Source organism: Pyrgilauda ruficollis, unplaced genomic scaffold (genome assembly GCF_017590135.1).
Source record: "Pyrgilauda ruficollis isolate IOZ18807 unplaced genomic scaffold, ASM1759013v1 scaffold33, whole genome shotgun sequence".
NCBI classification, from domain to species: Eukaryota; Metazoa; Chordata; class Aves; order Passeriformes; family Passeridae; genus Pyrgilauda; species Pyrgilauda ruficollis.
The window spans coordinates 5,462,660-5,487,392 of record NW_024524711.1 but is presented as its reverse complement, the minus strand read 5'-3'; the positions used below and the strand labels follow the sequence as shown (position 1 = coordinate 5,487,392).

The window sequence follows — 24,733 nt, the reverse complement described above, 5'->3', positions numbered from 1 at the left end:
TGCTCTAAGATCATTATTATGGGGGAAGAATGCCATATAAATGACTAATGTGTTATAAGACTTGTGTCTGCTTCAAAAAAAGTAGTGGCAATGACACCTTGCTGGATTGAGAGACCCACCTACACCATCATCAAGAACCAGCAGTCCTGAGAAAAGCCACTTTTGGACACATTTTGTATAAGTCACAGCACTTCTTAAGATTTCTGATTCATTTTGGAGGCTAATTCAGGGTGGATCAACACAAATTATTATCAGCAACTTGCAGAAATAATTTTTAAGGAAGGAGGAAACACATTTGTGAGAAGATACACGAAAATGGAACTGAGGATCTGGATGAAGTATGTCTGAACAGTGACTGGTTGGAAGCTGTAGAGAGAAAAGAGGGGGTGGAAGAAGCAACAAAAGAAGTAGCTTTGAAAAGCTACTTTGAAAAGAAGTAGTATGTAGAGAAAATCCTGGAGACAAGTTGTCCACATCGTACATCACCAATTATCCTTTGTATCACAGAATGGTTGGTGTTGGAAGGGACCTTCAAAGATCATCTGCTCCAACCCTCCTGCCATGCATGGGAACATCTTTCACCAGACCAGGTTGCTCAAAGCCCTCCTCACTTCTCCTGAAGATTGTAATTCCATTGGAGTTTTTAATGTGATTATTAGCTCATAAGTAATTATTCCTTCTTCTGAAGATAAAAGGAAAACTCTAGAATCCAGTAATCTATATACTTGGAAAGCAGAGCCTTGAATATAGGGATTTTCCATCCTTTTCATATTTCCAGCTCCATTCCTGTGTGTACATGAAGTGTTCAGAACTCAGCTGAAGGTGAGCCTAGTAAAAGATACCCTCAATCCAGAATGACACCCACACATAGCAATAACTACAGAAAAGCAAAGCACAGCCTACCTTAACCCTAAACTTCTTTCAAGGGGAAATAAATTGTGATAGGAAAAAGAGGGTTGAGATGAGAAAATCTAGACTTGTATTAAAACACAAAACTAGACAAGTCACGCGTTTCAAGTTTAAAAAAAATTGACAGAGCAGCATATATAACACTATGATTTGATGCTATGAGGACCACTAATGTGTGGGCTGAGATTTTTTGATATAACAGATATAGGAAGCTTACATATTCTTAAACTATTCAAGCTATAGTTCCTGCAAGATTTAATTATAAGAAAAAAATAAATACTGAAGATGATACTGGTCAAAGATTACATTAAGGTCTCTAACGATAGTTAAGAGGAAGTACTAAAAGAACCTGTAACAATATTAATAAAAGGAAAAACAGGGGGAAAAAGATTAGGAATGTTGAAGGAAAAAGGGGGACTAAATTGGTTTCTTTAATTTAAAACTGTTATCTTACCCATCTCTTAATTCTTTAGTAGATTTTTTTAGGGTACATTTATCTTTGCTGCCTTTTTATATGACAGTGATGGGGTGTTGGTGTACTATAATTTGCTTCTATACTGGAACATATGGCAACACTGTCTAGTTTTGATATCTTCATCTTTTTTGTCTTGCATCAACTGAATACAAATGGAGTTATAAGGTATTTTCTTTGGCAAATGTGAAAAATAATCTGTGAATGTTGTCAGTCTACTCTGTAGTTTGGAATGGACATCAGAAAAGAGATTATCCTTACTGAAAATTGCACTTTGACGTTTTCAAAATCTGCTTATGCACATTTGTTTTATTTCTGTTCATTTAATTAGCTTATATCACTTCAAAAAGGAATGTGAAATGCTAGAAGTAGAACCATTAGCAGAAATACCCATTTTCTGGTCTCTACATAACACAAAGTTTATCAAAAATAGCCATTAAGATGAAGAAAAAGAAAAAAGAATAGGCAAAAACTGATCTAGGAAAAACATTAAGGACCTTTATGTGCTATCCTGAAGAGATCAAGATATTATTCTGGGAGAGAAGAGGAAAAGTTATGCAGTTGGTTCTGGTCTCTTTTCTTCCCTTCAAACATTTTGATCTATTTAATAAGATTTGCATTAGACATGAGTTTAAATCAAAGACTGCAGACATACACTTTTAGATGGATTAAAAATTGAATTTTCTATTCATATTTGGCATTTCAAGACCATTCATATTGCAGTAACTGAATGAATTTTCCCTTTCTTTAATCCAATATTTTGTTTTCACAAATCAAGTGCTGATGTCCTTGGCTTTGGTTTTTGTTATATTTTTTTCCTTTTACTGTCACAGTCTTTAATTGAACTTAATATCAGAAATGTTTAGCAATTTATCAAAATTAAAAATGTAAGTGGCCTACTTATGAGGCAATAGCAGTAGTTTCCCTTGTGGAGTGATCTCCTTCTGTCCATTAGATTAGCTAATACAATGGAAAAACAAACCTCAATAAATAATTGCTGGTTTTTAAGACAAGACAGTGAGTAATGGGCAGTTACCAGGGGTTAAATTCTGCTGCTTCCCATCAAGTGGTGACACTGGTGCAGGTTTTTTGAGAGAGGAGCCTGCTGTTCTGCAGGGGACAGTCTGGTTCCCACAAGGGCTGGGCAGCAGGTGGGTGCAAGGATCACCAGGGCTGGGAAGCTACTGCCATTGGGAGATGCAAATTCATGTGTCCATGCACACAAATGTTTCTACTGCAGCAATTTCCACATTATGTGTCTCTATTTCCTCAGTCCTTTTGCCCTGCTAAATATCCCTTCCTTCTCATTGCTATAAAATTACCCAGATTATCTCAGGTTTGCACAGTGTCATGAAAGAAAGGTTTTGGCTTATTTGTGTAACCTTGAATTGTAGAAGACTTTAAAAGCATCTGTATCAAAGTTGTGTGCTCTGCATCACAATGTGAGTCCTTTAATGAGAGCTCCTCCTCATGAGAGACAAGTGTGATTACACAAAATAATATAGTCATCAATAGACCCACAGAAAATTTCCAGTCCTTTAAAGGTTTTTTAATGTTTATTCTTGTAATAAAAAGAAATAAACCTATTGCTATTAGCTGTTAGGAGAAATATCCCAAAAGGCTATGGGAAAACTTTCATAAGAAAGAGAATAACATAGACTCAGGAGCAGGGCTGAATATAGTCTCCTATCAGTCAAGGATAATTGGATCTGGGAAATGGTTTAATTGTTGTCTGGTTGCAGTGAATTATTTTTGCTACAGCAAAGAAGGTGCTGTTGCCTGCCATTTTTAGAGCAAAACAGCCTCCAGACTTCCAATTTTGCTGTGTGAACACACTGAATTGAGAACTGATGATTTCTGGGGCCTTGATACTAATACAGTATTTTTCATTACTTTCATTGGTTATTTCAGTATGTTGTCACCAAGTGTGGAGGGGAATGCCTGTGGTTGATTGCTATGAATAGCTGCTGTCTCAGTTCACTTTATTAAATTATTTCAGAAGCTTGGAAATGTCCTGACAGCAGAAGCCTAACCTGCAAATCAAAGAGCAGGGTGAGTTTTGCTCAGAGACACTGACACCAGTTGCTTTTAACTGCCCTGGTGTGAAGGGACATGAGAATAACCTTGATGTTTGTAGTATTGCAGTTGCTCAGGAGACCCTCAGTTTAGCAGATAATTACATATCATCATACCTAACACGAGTGCTGGATAGTGGAAATCTGAGGAAACAATGTGTATTGGGCTTGCATGGCAAGGTTTTGGTGGCAAATGGCTTCCCCCATGTCCAGTGGAGCCGATGGCTACAAAATGGACCCACTGCTGGCCAAGGCCAACACAATCAGTGACAGTGGCATCACCTCTGGGATAGCATAGCTAAAAAGCAGGGTGGGAAATGGAAAAGCAACAGCTACATCACCCAGAGAGAGGAGTGAAACAGCCCTGTGAGAGAAACAACCCTGCAGGCCCCCAGGTCAGTGCAGAAGGAAGGGCAGGAGGTGCTCCTGGTGCCAGAGCAGATTTCCCTGCAGCCCAGGGAGCTCCATGGGGAGAAGAGATCTACCTGGAATACCTGGAGGACTCCATACTGGAACATGGGAAGACCTTTATTATATTTTCTCTGCCCTGCCCAGCTGAGGAGGAGATTGCAAGGGTGGCTTTTGTGGGCACCTGCCATCCAGTCAGGGTCATCCCAGCACATTACAATTAAGTGTTTTGAAGATCAGACTCTTTGGGACGATGTAAATCTAACAGGCCTGACATAGCCCATATTTATACTGTTTTCAGTTGTAGTCCTAAAAAAACTGAGTGGCATTAATTACCTTTATTAAAACTACCTTTATCATAGGAAGACAAGGAAATGCAAACATTCTCAGGAGGACCTTAGACTGACATCTAAATGAGTTTTAATTTTATTAAATCCTTGGGATGTTAAGCACTCACTGGTGACATATATTTGTATCACTAGGGGCTTTGTGTTTAAAGGAACAATCAGCATATGATTTTAAAATCATATCTTACAGCCCCCCCCCCTTTTTTTTTACACTTTGTACAGATATGCAGACTCAGCTTCTGCAAACTCAGAATTTGTAAACACAAACATTCTCTCTTCTTTACGCTGTGGTACAAACTGTATGAACAGTTGTTCTTATTTTAACTTGCAGGAGATAACATTGTCTTCTGTCACTTTTAGGTGACCAAAGGGTATCCTTCTTATTACTGACTCAAACAACTTCAAAAAATAAAAGAGGAAAAGAAGAAGAAAAAAAAAAAAAAAACAAACAAAAAAAAGGAAAAATGAAGGAAATAGTACTGACAAATTAGATGAGATTGACCATTCAAGGAGAGACATAATATATGGAAGGAAATGAGCAATTCAGGGCCAGTCCAAGCAAGACTTTCCCAGCTATTATGCCATGTCTTCCTCCCCTCACAGGCACACCATTGCTTTCTCTCAATAATTCCACCAGTCTTCCTGTCCCTTTGTCCTATCTCATCATCTAGTCATTTTCAAATGCTGGAAGGAAAAAAGAGATTAAAGACAAAAATGAGACAGTTGTGAAGCAACACCACGTTCCCTCCTTCCACTTAAACTCCTTTACTATTAAACAGTACAGATTTTCCTGCAGCACCAGCTGCTTTGTGTAATTAGCACTGCAACTGAAAAGTGGAAAGCTAATACATTTTTATCATTTCACTGTGTACTAAAAGGCTGGCAGAGCCTGCCATTGCCACAGGTGTTAGAAGTGTTCCAACCCAACCAGTTTACAAACATGGCATTTGCACAGCTATTTTTGTCAGTGAGCAGAGACAAATATGCACCTAAAATGCATGTAGCATTCAGTTCCCTGCATTTTTAAGGCTAATCTGATAAAAGATTGGAGGCTTATTTTTTTTCCATGGTACAGAAATCATCTTTTCTGTGAGCACAGAGCAGTGAACCAGATGTTAACCAAGCCTGTGAAATGCAAGCACCTGAGTACAGTTTGAGGAAGAAAGTAGTCACTAGTTTAAATCCACAAATCCTCACTGTAGCTCAGCCCAAAAGGCAAACATAGGAACTCTACACACATATTCAGTATGTATAAAACATTTGCTCAAAATAATTAAAGGTTGCTAAGGAAAAAGATAACTAGCTCTTGGAAAGTGCAGACGGTGGATATATCATAAATTATAAAGAAACTTTTTTTTCCCCGTTCTCCTGCATCTGAAAGCTATGGCTGATAATTTCACCATTACTTTATGTATCAGTAGAGTGCCTCTCAAGAGAGGTGCAAAATCAAGTCCCTTCCAACTCTGCTTGCCTTTAAGACAATAATCTCTACACCTGTCCAATACAGAAGTCTCAATAAATTTTCATCCTCTGAGTTCTGTCTGCAGTTGGTCAGTGCAATTTATTAAGTTCCATGAAGACTGCAAATGACTGAAAAGAAGCATAATCAGCCACAAAAAGTTGATCTGCTCTGCATTTATTTGCCCTTTCCTGATTATTATACATCTATTAATAGTTACACACAAAGACAACAAAATCAATCTTATCATTTCTTCTGCTTGCAATTTCTCCAGTTTATTTGTCTGATGTACTCAGACTCTGTTCTAGTGATTTAGGGACAGCCTTGGTTGAACAGAGGTTTTTATATTATCTTTTGGGCCCTCATACATGTGTTTTTGTAAATAACTGAGGCTGTAGTCAGTAAGGTCATGCTGCTGCCTTTCTTACTGGGCTTTCTGAACAGAATGTGTTCACATTGAGGGGACCCAGTGCAATGACTTTGTCTGAATTTCTCTCCTGAGCCATAGGGAGAAACCCTCAAAAAATTTTAATCAAGTGTCACTACATCAGTCTGTAAAAGATATGTCTTTGTATGCCTTTGTCTGATTCTATGCTGGTTTACAGAAGATTTAGAAAGGCAAAAAGTAGTTAGGCAAAGCTAGGCTGAAGTGAAATACTGCAGTGAGAGATCTGTTTAATTTTTGTGTTTTGTGTATATTCTGTCGTAACTTTGTGGTAGACCATACATCTTTTGGGATAGTTGTAGCAGAAGCAGTCTGGAGGTCTCTTCTATTTAAAGAACTTATAGTGACCTTGATATTTAAGAAGCTGAAGGGACTGGAGTGCAGTAAAGAGAAGAAATTAAAAGACTGACAGAAAAAGAGGAAATCAAATTGAAATTTGTTTATTCTGCCACTGAGTTGGTACAGCTTCAATTTGGAAACTTTACTTCAACCATTAAGCACGAATGTGATTAAAATTAATTAATTTAATTTAAATAACCAATTTATATAGTACCCATGCCAGGGCGTACACTGAGGAAAAGGTTACTTTCTGTTGGAATTAAGTAGATCAGCTGCTGATTCCAAAATTGCATGTATCAGTATAGTGAAAGTCAGATGCCTCAATCTCTCTGGGCTGATGTTTAAAAGAAGAAGAAAAACGACTGCGTAAAGGCAGCCACGACTGCGTAACCTCAAAGTCCCTTGACATGCAAATAGTCTAGTGCTGCAATGCATGAAAAAAGTGATCACTCTCTTCTTCCAATGACTGTTTTTTCCATCTCTCTGTCCCATTTCCATCTCCATCCCACTAACATAGTATCCTCTCATTCCTTTCTCTAGTGTTTAGGTTGCTACTCTATTCATTCTCAGGGATGTTTTACACCAAGAAGGAAGAGAGAAAAATAAAAGGAAGGCAAAGTAGTTCTTTTATCTTCTCTCGTAGTAATGATTTTTTATTTTTATATGCTGAAATGTCAGAAAAAGTGAGGACACACATATTTTGCATTCCCTTTGCCTACCTTTAATTTTTATTTCTTCATGTAACTTTTCTTCCATGTTAGAATATGCCAACATTAATGAATATTGAAACATGAAGAAAGCATAGGTAGATCTTTATTATATTATTATATCACTCAGTTAAAACTGTTGAAGGAAAAGTGACTTAGAAACCTGAATAGTTTGTCATTGACACAAATAGATGTATTAATTCAACACTGAAATTGCAAAGTGCCCTTATTAATGCAAACACATTGTGTCTGGTACATTAACAAAGGACCACACACCTGTTTCTCATGCGAAGTTCCTTTCTGATGCTGTCACAGAACCATACTGAGTGAGTTTTGGCAGATGCCATTACAATTCAAATAAAGAAAAATAAGCTTGTGAATTCATATGTATTTCCTTGTCACTCAAATGCCAAGGGATTTTTAACATTATTTTTAAAGTATGGAGTGAGTGTCCCCATAACTATCACTAATGCATAACAATGAATAAGTTATAACAAGAAGTTTCAGAAAGCAGTTCCATGCAACCAAAGCAGATTTTTATTGATTGTACAGCAAAGCAAAAAGTAATAAAAAATGGGCCTTTAAAGTTTTCACCCTCAACAAGGCAATGAAGCCACTAAGAAAAAAACACCCTGTAATATTATTTCACTAGTGTAAATGAAGAATTGCTGCTTCAGCAGGTGCAGTGTTAATATGAATTTTCCCCAGTGCAATGTAATCTCTCTCATCAATTGTATTGATTTATCTATTTCATCAAATACTATTTAAACCACTACTGTATCTGCATTATGTACATGCAGCTGAGTTCAGAGCTGTAACAACATGTTATTAAAAAGCATGGTAGTCATGGAAACAGATCATATAGAAAGTACCTTGAGGAGGATTCTGCTATCTGACTGTACAGAACTTCACTGGCCACTTTATAAAACACAGAAATGTAAGATGCTTTGTACTTGATCACAGCACTAGTTTATTTAACCTGCTCTCAGATTTCCATCCAAGGTCATCTGGTGATTCTGAGGCAGTTGCAGCTCATCACAAATAAATAATGTGCCTTTGAAATTTTACAGTCTGGGCAGGATACTTTTTATTTTTTAGACCACCCACGGATAATCAGTTAATTGTAAGCAAAGTAGTAATTGACTATTTTATTTTATTTTTGCATCACTACAGATGCTATATTTTTCTGTCTCCTTTTATAATACATCTATCCATTTCCATCACTGGCCTGTCAAATAAAATCAAGTAATTGTCATTTGTTGTAATAACAAGGCAGAGAAAAGCCACCAGACAACCAGACAGCATTATTCTATGTTATTTATTTTGAAACATTGACTTGAGATTCCCAAGGCTCAGTGATAAAAAGGCAGTCATGAAACAAATGTTTTCTAATGTTGATTGAGATTTTAATTAAAGTTCAGTGTTATTATTTTAAAAATCCTTAAGAAACAAGGCAAAATAACGTGTTTGACCAGGAAAGATGGTGAGAGAAGATGAGGAAAAAGTGCTTCCTCCATGCAGAGGAGCAGCATGGCTGTATGGAACTCTCCTAAGCATCTGGCTGATGAAGAGTCTAGGTACAGTCTGAAGGAGGAAACAAAGTCAGCTTTTCAGGTGACCCATGGGGACCCATCAACACGATCAAGGGCAAGGCTGCACGGGGACCTAGCCAGGCTGCTGGACTGGCCCAGCAGAAACCCGCTGAATTTCAACAAGGACAAATGCAGAATTCTACACTTGGGCAGAAACAAAATCTTGCAACCGTACAGGCTGAGAACTGACTTGTTAGACTGCATCTGTAATACTGGATCCAGTTTTGGGCCCCATGATACACAGGAGTTCAGCAGAGGGCAACCAAGACAGGCAAGGGCAGGGGCACAAGGCTGAGAATATTTCTGTGTCCCCCTTAGTAAAGGCACTGAAAATAGCACTGAAATGTGTCATTTGGGTTTGTTAGAGAATAATAAACTTTTTCATTTGTAATACTAGAGGTTAAGAAGTGAACAGATAACTAAAGTTTTTGAATTTGAGTGACAAAATACCTGGCAGCCTCCCATGAAATTTGGCCTGCACTGTTAGTAGCTACATACTTTTATATGGATCTTTTTAGGTCAGTAACCAAATTTGAGGGTTTAGGTATTATAATAACAGTAAATTCAGTAACTCCACAAATTCACAGAGTATGCAGTTAAAGATTTAACAACAAAGCAAAGAATATAAATAAGAGACTGGAAAGCAAATAGAAGAAAAGCCTAACTTCATGACATCATGCATTTGTTAGATAGAAAACATTGGTTCGTAACAAGGCTGAACTGATACAGTCAGTAATGAGATACAAGCACTGAAAGATTTTTACATGCAAAAGATCAAACAGAGTGTTTCTTTTCAGTCTGTTTTTTTTTTTTCAAAGTCTAAAGAATATAGCATAAAACAGCTGTGTTAATGAAATCAGTTTTAAAGGCAGAATCTTCCACGTTGCAGCTCTACATGGCATGAAGCAGATCTGCTGAACTTCAGGAACACAGATTGATAATGCAGCGTGCAGTTGATGTACTCAGGGCTCCTGTTCTGCAGGCAAAATGAATGCAGCAGTGCCAGATCATGTCATTGCACCCCCCTGGCACAGGGATGCCTTTCACCAGACCAGGCTGCTCCAAGCCCCATTCATCCTGGCCTTTAGCACGGCCTGCCTGAACCTTGAGCCAGCCGGCAGGGCCACCTGGGCTCGTGGTCAGGCTCCTCCAGCAAGTCAGCATCTGCAGAAATGTCCCTCATCCTGAAGAGACTTCATTCCTAGCAGTGCCCGTGTCAGCTAGTTTAAAGCTCTGAGCTGTCAGGTGTTATGTGTACCCTTTGTTATATTAAAAATGAGATGGCATGTAATTCAGCACAGAATTCAGAAATTTTACCATGCTCTTCTTGGAAGCTAAGGCACACTGCTGTTTTATTATTCCCAGTGCAGCTGGATAGGTTGCATTCCTATCCAGGCTTCTGAGCAAGAATTTCTAGCTAAACTGTGAAATATCTGTTTCCCCAGCAACATGCTGGTCACTTTAGTGGAACTTTGAGATCAACAAGGAGCTGGTTTAAGCTTCTCTCTCCACAGAAGTTCTGTAATATGAACCAGGCTCCTAGCACAACTAATGCAGGAGTAAGGACAGAGAACAAGATAAAAGATAACAAGATTTGAGGGGGAAAAATGTAATGTTTTAATATTTTTTTCAGTATTTCTGCTTTTCTTAAATCTATTCTTTATAAATACATGGAAAACAGGATTTTGAAATTTGTTTGAAATCTTTTAACAGAAACTCTTGACTTTCTCTTGAAAAGGCCCATGGAAAGTATATTTGACCAGCTTATTGCCCACTTACCTATTGATCACTGAGTTCCTTATTAAACCTTATTTCCTTATTAAGGAAACCACCTCAAGCACTGCCTACAGTAATCTTAGCTAAGTTCACAACATGTGAGTTATTTCCCCCTTATTTATTTCTACTTCATTGGAGCTTTTAATTTTTATTTGACTGAAAAGCTAACAAGCCTTTTATAGATTTTTTTTATTAAAAAAAAAACACAAAACCAAAAGCAAAACAAAAACAAAACAAAAATACCAGTAATTCAGTTAACACTTTGTCACTGTATTAATGAAAATCTTAATTAGCATTGCACAGTTCTGCATGTCAGAGGAATCAAGTATACCTAATGTTAAAAAATATCCCAACTGCTGCCAGTATTTCACTTGGTAACAATGCTGGGAAAAAATATTATTGAATTTATAGTAATATTAAGTAATCTATGTTCTACATAATTAAGGATGTAGCATGTCACAATAAACTGCACAGAAGGAAGAAGATGCATTTATCAGATGTATTACATATTTATTTCCATTCTGCAAGGAGAAATTTTGCATAATGACATTTTATTTGTAAGAATAAATTCCACATGAATGTTTTTTGATGGCAGATGGAGCACAAACAGTCATGATTCTGTGAAATTTGCAGATATGAGAATGGCAGTTGGAGAACACAAGTTTCACTGAAATTGAAATTACATGGCTTGTCTTGGAGGTGGTACATTCACTAGGTTTTGCAGATCTTCCATTAAAGGAATAGTGAATTTGGGGTTTTTTCTGGAGGTGGAATTGTCAGTCCTACCTTTGTTGTTATTTTCACTGAGAGAGTGAACAATTCGACTTCCATTTTTATCTAATTTTTTTTCTCTCCCCACCCACTCAGTGTTACCATAGCATGTACCTGTTGATTTGGTGCAGTTTTTGAGCTCCAGATGGAATGCAGATAGGTGACCTAGAAAAATTCACATAGGTGTGGGGGTAATAGGTTAAGTCCTGATTTTCACTGGGTAGTGTTATCCTCCCTTTCCTCGTGGCAACCTGTATCAGAGGTTTCAGGAGCAGCAGCACAACCCCAATGTGTTTCATGTATCATCTGGACAATGTGGACTTGCAAAACAAAAGCATCCAAACCAAGTATCTCCTACCCTGAGCTCCTGAGGGGGCAGCACAGCATGCCTGGAGCAGAATCCACCCCCTGGGAATCTGTGCTGTGCCTTAGGGTATTACAAGCATTGGTATTTTTGTGTAGGCTATGCAGTGAGGAGCACTGGTTTAGACTTAGAGATAAATATTTGCAAAGACTGTATCTCTTAGAGAAACTGGAAGACTGAGTTGGACTGTGGGGCTGCACTGTTTTTAACTTTTAATCCAACTCTTTTAATACCCTCTGCAGTAGGTAACTGACTTGAAAAGGTAAAACTGAATCTGAAACAGGAAAAAAAGATAAGAGAAAAAAGCAAGAGATGAAAAAAACACAGGCTTTTGAGTTGAAGATACAGTATTTTTTTCTGAAAAATCTCCTATATAGGTTAGAAAACAATTCCTGGCCTGTGCCTGGGTGTTAACAAGGCAGGTGAACCAAACTTGTGTTGACCTCCACATGCTTCCACATGCTCATTGACAGTATTTTCAATAACAGCTGGCATTATATTTTTTTCTGTCTCATGCTATGTTCCTTTGAACTAAACAAATATTTTGATTTGCAGCTGAATCAGGAAATATGTTCTCATCTTTCTTTCTAACGTGTCAGTGGGGTAGTGACATAATACTGTCTGTTGTTCTGAAACCTTGAGGAGTTTTTATGACTCTCTTTAACTCAGTGAATGATAAACTTCAGAAAAATTAATCTCTGGGCTTGGTAGTATACTTGTTCATCTTGGCTCATTGAGATCCAAAATGTACTCTTTCCTCCATCCCTAGAGAATGTTAAGTGGCCCCATTAAAAATCATTCTGAAATGCAACAGCTTTCAGAAGGCAGAATAAGAGCATCTGCACCATTAGCATAAGCAGTCTGTGAGGAGAAGGCACTACAATTGATTATTAAAGCGACCTCAAATTCATATTAGTCTTTCCTTTTTTTCCATCTTTCTCTTTTCCCCTTTCTCTCTCTTTTTCTTTTATTTTTTTCTTGCTTTCTTGCTTTCTTTTGTTCTGACTTTCATTACCATTGGGCATTTAACTTTTAGAAAGGCAATTCTGAATTAAAAGCTCGCCCAGATGGTTACTGAGCAAAGATTGTTTTGGATGACTGGTGTAGGCTAGATGCTGCTTGTCTTTTAAGGAATAAAGCATGCATTGCAAAAACTGGGGGATATAAATCTACCATACAGATATCCAGCACCCTTTCATCCACTCATGGTGTCAGCATTGCCAACCACTGCGCAAACTATTACTGATTTTTAAAGGGTGATTCTATAAATATTCCTGAACAGGCCTGGCACTGGATGATAGGAGGATGTTAGATATTTAAGATTTAAAAATAAAAGGTATTTTTAATTTTTTTTTTCCTTCTATAGAGAGAGAGCCTTCAGCAGTCTACAGACTTGGAGGACAAGAGTGGTAGAAGTGTTGAGTTCCTAAAGATAAAGTCTGTCATATTATAGCACAGTATCCATGAACTAGTTGCTTGCAAAAATTGCACACAAATGAGGATGCTGATGCTACCAAATGAATATCAGCTGAAATATATAGCTCCTTTCCCTATTCACATCCATTAGCAATCTCCTTCACTAGTGTTGTACAACAATTCTTTTTTACAAATATTTAATGTTCACTTTCATCCCTAATGATCATCCCTAGGTACAGTGAAATCAAAAGGAGGAACTGTAATGCCCTCACCCCTAATCTGGCAAATGCTAAGCTTCTTGTTTTATGAAGCAGTAAAGCATTTCTGTCCTTTAATCTTTCATTTCAAGAGTGAAAAATGGAATAGATGCCACAATTTAATGTAATGAAAAATAATCACAGTGCTCCTGAAAGCTAATGTAGCAGAAGATTCTTCTTAGAGAACCTCTGTAGTAAACTACACTCCACTAATCTTGTCTGCCACTCTCAACAGGCAGGGGCCTGGGGTTTGTGCTCTAGCAATTCTGTTTTACTGGTCAACACAGAATTTTAATTAAACATAACTTATAGGCCGAATCTTAAATGGAATAATAAAATCAAAGCATAACCTTACATGGAGTGTATTATGGTACACAAAGGTATTCTTGTTTTTTTTTCTTCTGAACTCATGGCTATCTTATGATGTTAAATAATCAGTCATTCAATCCATGCATTTAAAAGTGAGTTCTCCTTAGTATGTCAAATACATTAAATTTTTACAGATTTTTACACTAGTAAATGGAATTTTTCTTTTCCCTTCTCAGTAGTTGTGCCAGTTCATAAGTACAATTAAGTATTACTTTAGGGAAAAATAGGCCAATATGTTAATAGTGAATCCTTGATTATTTCAGATTTTTGTGAATACGTAAAATTTAATATGTTATCTGCATCTATATACTTGTACTGTATATACTTACATAAAAATACCCACTTTCAAAATTGGACAAAATATCTGCTTATTTATTTATTTATTTCATACTTTGAAAAAATGCATCTACTAATGGACTTTGGGAGAAGAACCTGTGCATACCTGCGTGTGCATGTATGTGGGGATGTGTGTGTGTGTTCGTGTGTATTTCCATGTACAGGTCTTACTGGTACCTGTCTGAGTTTTCTTTAAAGAAATATGATTTTAAGTGGACAGATATGAAAGAAACATTAAGTTAATTAGCAGAAGAAAACTGTGCAAGGTCACATGAAAATAAAATGTACTAATAGTACTTAAGCTAATATTTTATATTCATCCTGTATCATAGTGTTTGGTAAGAGCATAATTTTTCATAGCAGATTTTTGCCTTACTTAGCATGCATGAGTTGGCAATGAAATTTTCTGTAGGGGCAGTACAAGATTTGTGCATCAGCTGATTTCTTTTTGAATATTTATGGATTACACTACACAGCCTTGTCCCGAGATACACAGGATTTTGTGAGAGCTCTTGTAGGGTGATTCACCTCGTTTTATTCTAGTTCTAAGAAGGCCTGCAAAGAGCATCAACAGGACTTTCTAATGCTTAGAGCCTCGACATGGCAGCGATGTGCCCCTGCAACAACATAGGTCAGCAGCCTGCTGGGCTGCACTTGGCAGAGCATCGCCAGCAGATCAAGGAAATGATCCTGCCCCTCTGCTCAGCGCAGGTGGGATACAGCTGGAGTGCTGGACCCAGGGCTCCCAGTACAGCAGAGACATGGACACGAAGAAGACAGTCCAGTGAATGGCCATTAAGATGATTAAAGGATGGAGCATCTCTCCTAGGAGGAAAGGATGAGAGACTTGGGACCTGAACCTGGGATGGTTTAGCCTGAAGAAATGAAGGTTCAAGGGAGATTTTGTCAATCTAGATAAATACATGAAGGGAGGTGCGAGGACAGAACTAGGCTCTTTGCAGAGGTGTCTGGTGACATGGCAGGAGGCAAAAGGGCACAGGCTGATTTATCCAGAAAGGTTGTGGTGTCTCCATCCTTGGATATATTTAAGTGCTGACTGAAGATGGTCCTGAGCAATCTGATCTAGTTGACCCTGCCTTGAGCAGAGGAGTTGGGCTAGAAAACCTCCAAAGTTCCCTTCCAACATCAACCATTCTGTAATTCTGAGACCAGCTTGAATACCTTATGCTGCCTTTATTCCTATGAAAAGACAGTAACAAAATAGCCCTGACAAAAGTAGTTCAGAATGTGGACTTAAGAGGATTTCAAAGCTAATAATATTCTAAGAAAAATAGGAAAAATTGAGTATCAACATTAAGCCTTCTGTTAAAAAAAAGAAAAAAAAAAAAAGTAATGTGGAGTTTCCTCATCTGCATGTCTCTGGCAGAGGGTTGTATCCTTCACTGCAGGATTGGAATAGGCTGAGCAGGAACATCCCCTGGGGACAATGTGACATGGAGTTCACAGCAATCTAAACAGGTTCATTCAAGAAAGGATCAGCTACTACAGATACACTTAAAGGAGAAGTAACAAGAGGAGGTTAACATGGCCTTTTAACCCTTTAGCCTCCCTTTTGCCACTCAGGCTTTACTTTCCTATTTGCCCCTTTGAGCAAGTCAATAATTGTCTATTCATATTGTCAGTGAAAAAATAATAAAAAGCTCAATCCTCCAGGAGTACTTCTTTATGACCAGTGTAATGACTGTTCAATATGATCTTCATCAGTTCTATTCTGTCTAGTTCAGTACTCATTGTCTCCAAAAAGTTAATTTAAAATAGTACAACAGAATTTATAAAGAAAAAGAAATCTGAGATAAGAAATTCCAGAATCAAATTTCCTTTTACAATCTCAGTACCACTCCCCATACATTGTGTCAGTCTTTAACTGCACAGAAATCAATATCTGTGCATAACGGGAATGCCATCCCTTTGTGAGTCTCCTCCATCCATGTCATCACTTGATACTGAGGTTTTTACTCTGTTCAAGTCAACTGAAATACTTGTTGCCTCTGTCTGGTGCCTTTTAAACACAAGATGAAATTCTGCTGTCAGTATAATTTTTTTAAGCATTCAGTGTTATTGATAATAAAATAAGTATCGATGTACATGAATATGTATGTGGCAGTTTGGTTATAAATGAATGCAGATTGATTTTCAAGATTGTTGAATTAATATTTGCAACAGTTTCATTTTTAAGACCAGAATGTTTTAGGGATCTCTGTTTCTGAAAAATGTAGTTAGCTTTATGTCCAGAGGATGCTACAATATCTTATTTTGGTTTGTACTTTCAGGTACTGTTCTGTGCTCCTGTGTTCCTTATATATAACTTACCTTTGGAACAGGATGCCTTTGGAGATTGTGGAATTGCTATCCCAGTAAGAAGAATAATGCAAACATTTCAGTATACTAACTGTACTTATATGACAGGAGACAAACTCTTTTCATTCCTTCTAGACCAACTTTTCCAGGATTCCTAAGAAAAAAAGCTCAAAAATCAAATTCATTTTTTGTGTGTTTTATTCATGAAAATAGAATGGCCTCACTTCCTCTGGCAGTGATGTCACACAAGATGTGCTAGAGTTGTTGGCTGGTACAACTTGGAACAATATAGAACTTCAACCAAAATGTGTTGCTCTAGAAACTAAGAGTTGGTTTTACACGCAAATTTCCAAGTTACTACTACTTGTGGCTGCCATGGGGTGTGTTCATGATTTGGCTTTGCTTTAGTCACTGTATCTAATTTCAATATTATTTCCCTCAATCCCCAGCAAAGATCCACAATTTTGCTATTAGAAATCTTTGCATTCTGTACTACATTTACTGAGAGGGATTAACTCTTTGTTTTTCAGAGCTTCCATATGGCTGGGAGAAAATTGATGATCCCATTTATGGCACTTATTATGTTGAGTAAGTTCCTAAGTTCAATATTAAGTTGCTATTAATATGTCATGATCTAATACTGGTATCCACTGCAATGCTCAGCCTGGCAAGGAATGGGTACAATTACCTGTTAAACTAAGGGTATACCAGGAATTCTCAGTCATCAATGCAGTTAATATATCCAGATGTATTCAAAGTGTCCCAAATCAGTGACTCAGGCATTCAGTCACCCTCTTTATCCAGGGCCTGGTTTCATGGTCCCTTTCCAGCTGACACTTGTACAAAGAACATATCCATTAAAGAGACATTGCATTTTCTATCTAAGCTTTGAATATCCAGCAAGGTATAAATCTTGTTAATCAATTAATAGAGCAAAGCATAATCATTTTAGCTCAGTTAAAATCTGTTTCTGGGTAGTCCTCGCTTTCTGCAAATCAGGTGTTTATGCTGGTTGTACCAGAAGTCAAATTTTTTCTATGCTGCAGATACAATTTTATGTTTTATTTTGTATTTAAAAGTGCAGCTGAAAACAATATAAATTCTATTTTTATAGCACAATCCTTGGTTTCATTTTCTTCAGATTCTGTTTTAGTTATGAAACAAGAAAAAAGCTTCTTCCTCTGTGCAAAGGCCAAAAAAATGCTTTTGTTTGAAGTAATGGTAGAATCTGGCCAGTTTGTACATAAAATAAGTAAATCTGAGAGTTTTTTAACTTAACATAGTGAATGAGACTTGTGAAAATGAATCTAGATTCAAATTGTGATACCTTTTTGGGGGGGGGGGGTTGTCTATTCTCACTCTGCTCTCTACAGACAGTATGCAAGAGAGACAGAAAACCACTCCTGTCACTGTGCAGATAGCAGTTGCAAGGTTGAGAAACAACTATCCATTAGTGCTTTTTATTAAACAACAGAGATCTTTAGAGAATATTGCCCCTGACCAAAAATTTCAATTTCAAATCTTGACACTCAAGCAGTATATTTATCTAATTGTTTCATAGAAAATAGAAAAATTCCTTTGTGTCTCACATTTTTTCATTGGTCTCTTGAATCCATACCAGCACACTGACTGTAGGATTGCCATGGACAGGAACTGGAGATGCAGCTTTTCCAGGCTTCAGGACATGCTGCTGTTATGCAAGGGTTTAGGTGTGCAGGGAGATAATAAAAATAATTCGATTCCTGGAGGTCTAGAGGATGTAAGATGTCCCTTCCTTACCTTCTGCCACAGCAGCAGCTTGTGAATGCCTATGCATGTTCCCCAGCCATCTACAAAGCAAACAATCAACAGAAAATGGTGTTTGTTCACTGCTCTGCTGACTCCTTCTGTCCCATTCTCCAAATGCCAGAGCACCTGCTCTCCTTCTTTGTCCCCAGCTTGCTTCCTGCCCTCAGGTGAAAGAGGCAGCAGCTCTATCTACTTTGCTGCTCAGCCCAAGTCACCTTGGTCAGTCCAGATGGAAGTAAAAGGATTAGTTTTGAAGTCCCTACATAATACCATTAAATTACTCCTCCTTGTAATGCCTGAGCTCTTTTGTGATATCCCCAAGTAGGCAGGGGATGCAGTTCTCCTATCATTTTGTACTTAACCCCTGCCAAAGATTTCTGCACGTGTAATTATCCAGCTACTGGGTGTAAGTAAATCTTCTTCCCCAGTGGTTTTTAGGGTATTTTGGAGTGTAACAGGTGTTGTGCAATTTTTGTGCAGTAATCTCTTACTGAGACTCCCTTGGTTGTTGGTGCAGCCTGAGGCATTCTGGCACCAGCAAGGCTCACACTCCACTGCAGAGTCAGGAAAGGAAGGAGTATTTATCTGCATTTCACGTCCAACCACAGGTAAACAGATGCAAGGCACCAGGGCCAGATGTTATTGTGCAATTACATATTTTAAGGCTGTTAGTGCCAAATTTATTAATCCTACCACAGATAAGATTTGTGGACAAATACATCAAACCTACTGCAGTCTCTGAGGTTTTTAGAAGTGGAATGGATGCTCATGGTGTGGCATTAAAACTGAAGCCCTGCTAAATTCACATGGAGTTTTATAGTCAGTAAAATGTAGCTGTAGTTTAATTTGCTGTCTGAGCTCAATAAGTTTGAAACAAAGATTGCTTTCCATTCTTCCTGCTACAATATATAACACTCACAGCTTTTTTATTACCAGTACTCAACAGATGAATTCATTTCTAACTAGATAAAATAAGATTACAATAAAATCTCTTAATTTTGTCATAAAAGTAGGTAAATTATGAAAAACAAGATTAAAAACTTCCACGTATTTAGGTCCAGTCTGAGTTTACATGCAGGCCTACAAAATCCTCATAAGAGAAGGGTTTGTACTCTGCTCACTGAGGTGCTTGTAACCCATGGGAAGTTTGTACGGTTGAGCAATGAGGCAGACAGACTCCCTTCCACCTTACAAGGAACAGCCATGTTCAGCTCAAATATTCTGAGATAAAGCTAAAAAAGAAAACAAACCAAAACAAAGAAACTTAAATCTCTTGCTAGTCAAGTTACTAAAAACAAATCACAATGTATTTGCAAATTCTGTTTAGAAAAGTCTCCAATATAACTACCTCTCTTAACCATGCATTAATGTAGGTGTGAGATAATATTATAATTTTCATTTGCTTTTTTATGCAGCTCCAGAGTTCATTTGTAATGTGTAGACATTTGACATAAATGAGAAGTGTTTGCTATATATTTGTTAACTTCCATGCAATCTGGTCTTAATTCATAAACTAAGAACTAGCGGCGCTGAGCTGTGCAGAGCTATGGAGAGAAAGCAGTCATTAGAGTGCACTGGGTCTTTCAGGATTCTAATTGCCAAAAGATTGTTTTCCTCTTCAAGGATTACTAACTACAACACAGAGCTCAATTTTCAGACACGGACTCTTTAATAAAACAGCTAAATGAGCTGTACAGGTATTTATCCTAGAAAAATATACCACCTTGATTTACAACTTCTGACAATTCTCTACTCAAATAGAAAAGGTTATCTCAGGTCTTTTTGTCATTATAAAGTGTTATCAACTGAAAAATGTGAATATAAAGAGTAGATAGGCACTAACAAGTTATACATTAGAATATCCATTTTATAGGCATCCTGATCCCCGGAATTGCTTTGTTGAGTAATAGGCAGTAATTTCAAAAGCTATAGGCAAAAACTGCAAAAAAGCCCCATCTCAAATATAAAGTAGATAAGAAAATGAGATAGGTTAAAATCCTTCTACTGGTGCCCATGCTCTGACCTGCTACCATTTTGTCAGAGCACAGTGCCTTGACCATCAATTAAAGTCTGCAAATTAGGCACTACAGCCGCAAATCTGCTAAGGATGTGTTTCAGTTATGTACATCTAACCTGAAACTCATCACAAAAACAACTTTGCCTGGCCCCACTGACTGCTGAGAGGGCAGAACTGTGTCTGTGTCTTATAGGCTGGCTGGTGGTGATGGTACCTCCCCATCACACAGAGACAGTATTTGAGCATCACAAGGAAACGCAGCTCAAAAGAAAATCCACCTCTGAGGGTGTGTCCCCAGCTGAGATACAGCGAGCTAAGAGGGGCCAGCAGCACCAGCCACTCCTTCTCTGCACAGCCACAATGCCACTAGAATAAATTAGTTGGATAAGGTTTTGGATTAGGATTTTTGATTTAATATATATTGTATAAAATAAAGGAAGAAAATTTAAGTTAGAATTGTTCACTGAATTAGATCCTGTGAGCAATGAGCAATACATTTTGGCTACCATCCAAAATCTGTTTTAACCACAAAAGCACTTACTTGTAACCATCTCTAAAACTCACATTTGGCTTGTCTTATGATGGCCTAGGCTAGTAATTTATATTTTGTATGCTGTTGAAGTAGCTAGATGAAAAACTAGAATGTCAAGAGAATTACTTAGCTTAATATTTTCTTTCTCAAGTAAACTCCTCAGGAGCACTTTTTTCTGATTTAGCCAAGAAGCTATATAGCACTTAAAATTGCATAAAAGAGATGTGTTTCATGTAACATCAGTATAGGAGCATAATACAATATTACTGACTGCTAAAAATTACTGATTATTTTATAAATATAACTTTCTTTTCTTTGAGTCCTCCTAGGCACAATATGTTATGCAGATTGTTTTGGGTTTTTTTATTAGTTGGAAATTTCACATTGTGCTTTGGAGATTGCACACTACCAAAAAGCAGTCAAAATACGACAATAAATTGGAGTTTAGAATTATTAAAGTTGCACCAACAAGATGAGATGCTTCAAGAACCTGTTAATCTTCTTATCTGATCTGATAGGATGAAATGTCATTGTCAGCTGTTATTAATGATATTTCTGTTTAAATGAACCAAACCACAACTTAAACTATACCTAGAAACTGTAAGTAGGCAATAAAATATGGATTCTAGCTGATGTCAGTACCACAGTAATTAATCTTTCTTGAGCCATGAGCACAGATTAGCTAAAATCCCAACTTTCTTGTATCACAGAACCACACTTAAGTTGAACCTTAGGTCTGCAGGGGCCCTCCTGCAGCTCTGAGATGGGCCCTGCAACTGCAACATGACACAGAGCATAATGCAAAGTCCTGAATGAAGACTGGAGTGTAATCTTGGATATCCATACCCTGCACGATATGGCACAAAAGCCATGGGAAATCTCTGCTCTTGTGGAGGGCAGCTGGAGAACAGGGCAGGATACTTTAGAGCCCCTAGAGTAAGAGATGATCCCTATGTTGAGGCAACTAACCCACATGTACAGCAGCCCTGGTTGAAACCTTATTAAATTCTAACATAAAACAAGCTAGGTACTGTACTCCATACCTCCTCCTGAAAGCTGTTTTCTAACTTCACACTTCTCTTTTGAGAAGCCTACAGACTTCAAGTCTGAAATCCTGGCGTCTTTAATACATTCTAGTATTTACTTCCAAATGTATTCATAGAATGCAGTTATATATCAGAATTAATTCTGCTTGAATAAAAAGCTAAAACTCCTTTGATCTTCTGTAATAGAATACTCTCTTTCACTGGTCTTCTTGTAAAACCTTTCAGAGATTAATTTCATTTGATCATGGGTACTCATAAAACTCCTTTGATCTTCTGTAATAGAATACTCTCTTTCACTGGTCTTCTTGTAAAACCTTTCATAGAGATTCATTTCATTTGATCATGGGTACTCGGAACTTTGTGTAGTATTTGAGTTTCATCACTGTCTTGTGTAAAGGCAAAAACAGTATTTCCTTTACAACACGGAAACACAAATGATAAACATATCACATAATTACTTTTTTCATGCTTATGTTAGTAGCTTATTATTACCTTTTTTTAATGCACATAAGTCTTGGTTTCTCCATTTTTAACTAGTGAAGTTTTTCTCCCTTTATCATAAGTTTCTAGGTTTTCAGTAGAATAAGGTGGTGAAGAACCTGGCAATTACCATAAATAATAGAAAGCAAAAGTCAAGGAAAGGAACAACTACAATGTTAACCGGCCTGTCTGAAGAATGGAAGGAAATGAGAGGGACTTTCTCTGTCTGCAGCATAGACTAAAATTTACTGAAAGCCATTACTGAAAATTTTAGAGTATGAGAGTAAGCTAGCTTACTTGAATGAGTTATAGCCATGTGAACGAAGTATCAACTTAAGGATTTATCACATTTACTTCATCTCATTAAATCAAATATTCTTTTACATGACTGAAAGTCTTTTAATTTCATTAGCACTGGCCACTAAATCCTATTTTGCAAGTGTATTGCACTCCCATGGGACTTGCTGCCTTTCCTGTACCTCACGTCCTAATGGCAATTCCACTTATCTTCTTTGAAGCTGTGGTAGGATCAAAATCTCAAAGGACCTGAAAAGTGTTTAATGCGGCACAAAAGGTCATTGCAATGTAAAAAAAACCGAACCTTTTAGGATCTTAGAGTTGTGAAAGTTACCAGGTAACATGTCCAAGTGCTTAAACCCATGACTGGGATTGGATTTTCAGAAGAGCTCAATAGATGGTAATCCAGTGAGTATAAATAAGGAGTGACAAAAGCCTGCCCTTCTGTACATATGTATTTGATTCCCCAGAGCAGTGTTGGAAGCACATGCCCCCTCTCTTTGTTGTGATTCTATTGTGATCCTATCTTGCAGCAACGTTCCATGCAGCCTGTTATATTGGTTTGCCTCCTTTGGAGAGCATGCTAAACATATCCCAGGACAGGATTGAAGGATAGCTCAGTGATAGATAAAATGTGTGCTTTAAAGAATTAAAATCAAGGATATAGTGACAGTAGTGGTAAAGATCACAGTCCTAAACACAATGCAAAAAGATAATGGTGTAATGCCAGAGATGGACTTAATGACCTGTAGTAGGAAATGTAAAACTTCAAGAAAAAAATGTATGTATTAACTTTTCTTATATTTCATATATGATTTGCATAGTTCTTATCTACCATCTAATTTAGTTTCTCCATCTGATTTTTCTGTACAGCTGAGCAGATACACACTGTAGTAATAAAAAGGAACAATCAATTTATTACCCATTAGATTTATTTGTAAATTACCATCATAAAAGCACTCTGTTGTCTAGGCTTTTGGTTTTGTGTAAGTGAGTAAATTCACTTACAACTAATTGATAATAATGCACAAAACTGGTTGAGATTCTTTGAATCATCCACAGAACAGTGGTCATGCTGAAGACATGGAAAACTGTTGCTGTAGCATGTTTCAGCAGTGCTGCTGTTTCATATGTAGTCCCATAGATCACAACACAACAATTTGTATGTAGCAGATTTAGCATATTGAAGTGATAGGATGCTGCTCAGTGCTGTTCATTACACAGGGAACTGGTTGTATATCCTCATCCTGAACAAAATTGTGTGGAATGTAAGGGACGTGCTCAGGCCCATTGGGGCCTAGAGCACCCTACTGTGGAAATTATCATTTCACCCAACTGAACGCAGTTTTTAATCAATACCAATTTTTTTCCAGCCACATAAATAGAAGAACTCAATTTGAAAACCCTGTCCTAGAAGCAAAAAGGAAGCTACAGCAGCATAACATGCCCAACGCAGAACTTGGAACAAAGCCTATGCAGGCCCAAGGTTTCCGAGGTACAGTACCACGTCAGCTGTCTTGGCTAAGATGAAAGAACCTGCTCTCCTGTTTATGTGACAATGATTTTGTCACAGTCTGGTTAAAAGAATAGCATTGCCAATACTCAAAATATTATCGCCTATATCTTAGCAATTTTCTCCCTTAAATGTCCGGGTTCCAATAGTTGCAGGACTCAGCAGCCAACTAAAACTTTCAGAGGTGCAGAGAAAAACAGAAAAGTCGAATCCAGTGTTTCCTAAATGCTGAGAAATTGAAAGCACAATAAGACTCCCAAAGTAATTTTCTAAATAAAATCATAAATTCTGTTCCTGGGAATGTACAACTCTCTCTTGAGCACCCAAGTTTGACAACACTGAAATACTTAATTGTACTTTCTCTAAATTACTCTTAATTGATATTTGGTATGTTTCTAAGCTAGCTCATCTAGTGAGCATCAATTAAGTTAAAAGCCTCAAGCACAGTGTTATGGGAGTTTACAGGAATGCAGCCCTTTGGTAACAAAAAGGAGCTGTATAAGCAGCAAACAATACTGGTATCAACAAATGAACTTTAACATAAGGTTATTGTTGAGGTGAATTCTCTGTGTGTGGAGACACAAGGCTTGACTCCATTTTCTCAGAAGGCTGATTTATTATGTTACATATTATACTAAAATACTACATAAAAACTATACTAAAAGAACAGAAAGAAAAGATGATCAGAAGGCTACAAAG

At 37.4% G+C, this 24,733-nt stretch overlaps 1 protein-coding gene across 1 annotated transcript in view; it reads left to right on the top strand.

The window, feature by feature from the left end:
• The window catches only part of MAGI2 (membrane associated guanylate kinase, WW and PDZ domain containing 2), a 705,159-nt gene that overhangs the window by 529,927 nt on the left and 150,499 nt on the right, over window positions 1–24,733 (top strand). Inside the window, exons 7-8 of the mRNA XM_041474679.1 lie at window positions 16,892–16,949; window positions 23,895–24,016. Of these exons, the coding sequence (XP_041330613.1) occupies window positions 16,892–16,949; window positions 23,895–24,016 (180 nt within the window). The remainder of the gene's footprint in view (window positions 1–16,891; window positions 16,950–23,894; window positions 24,017–24,733) is intronic.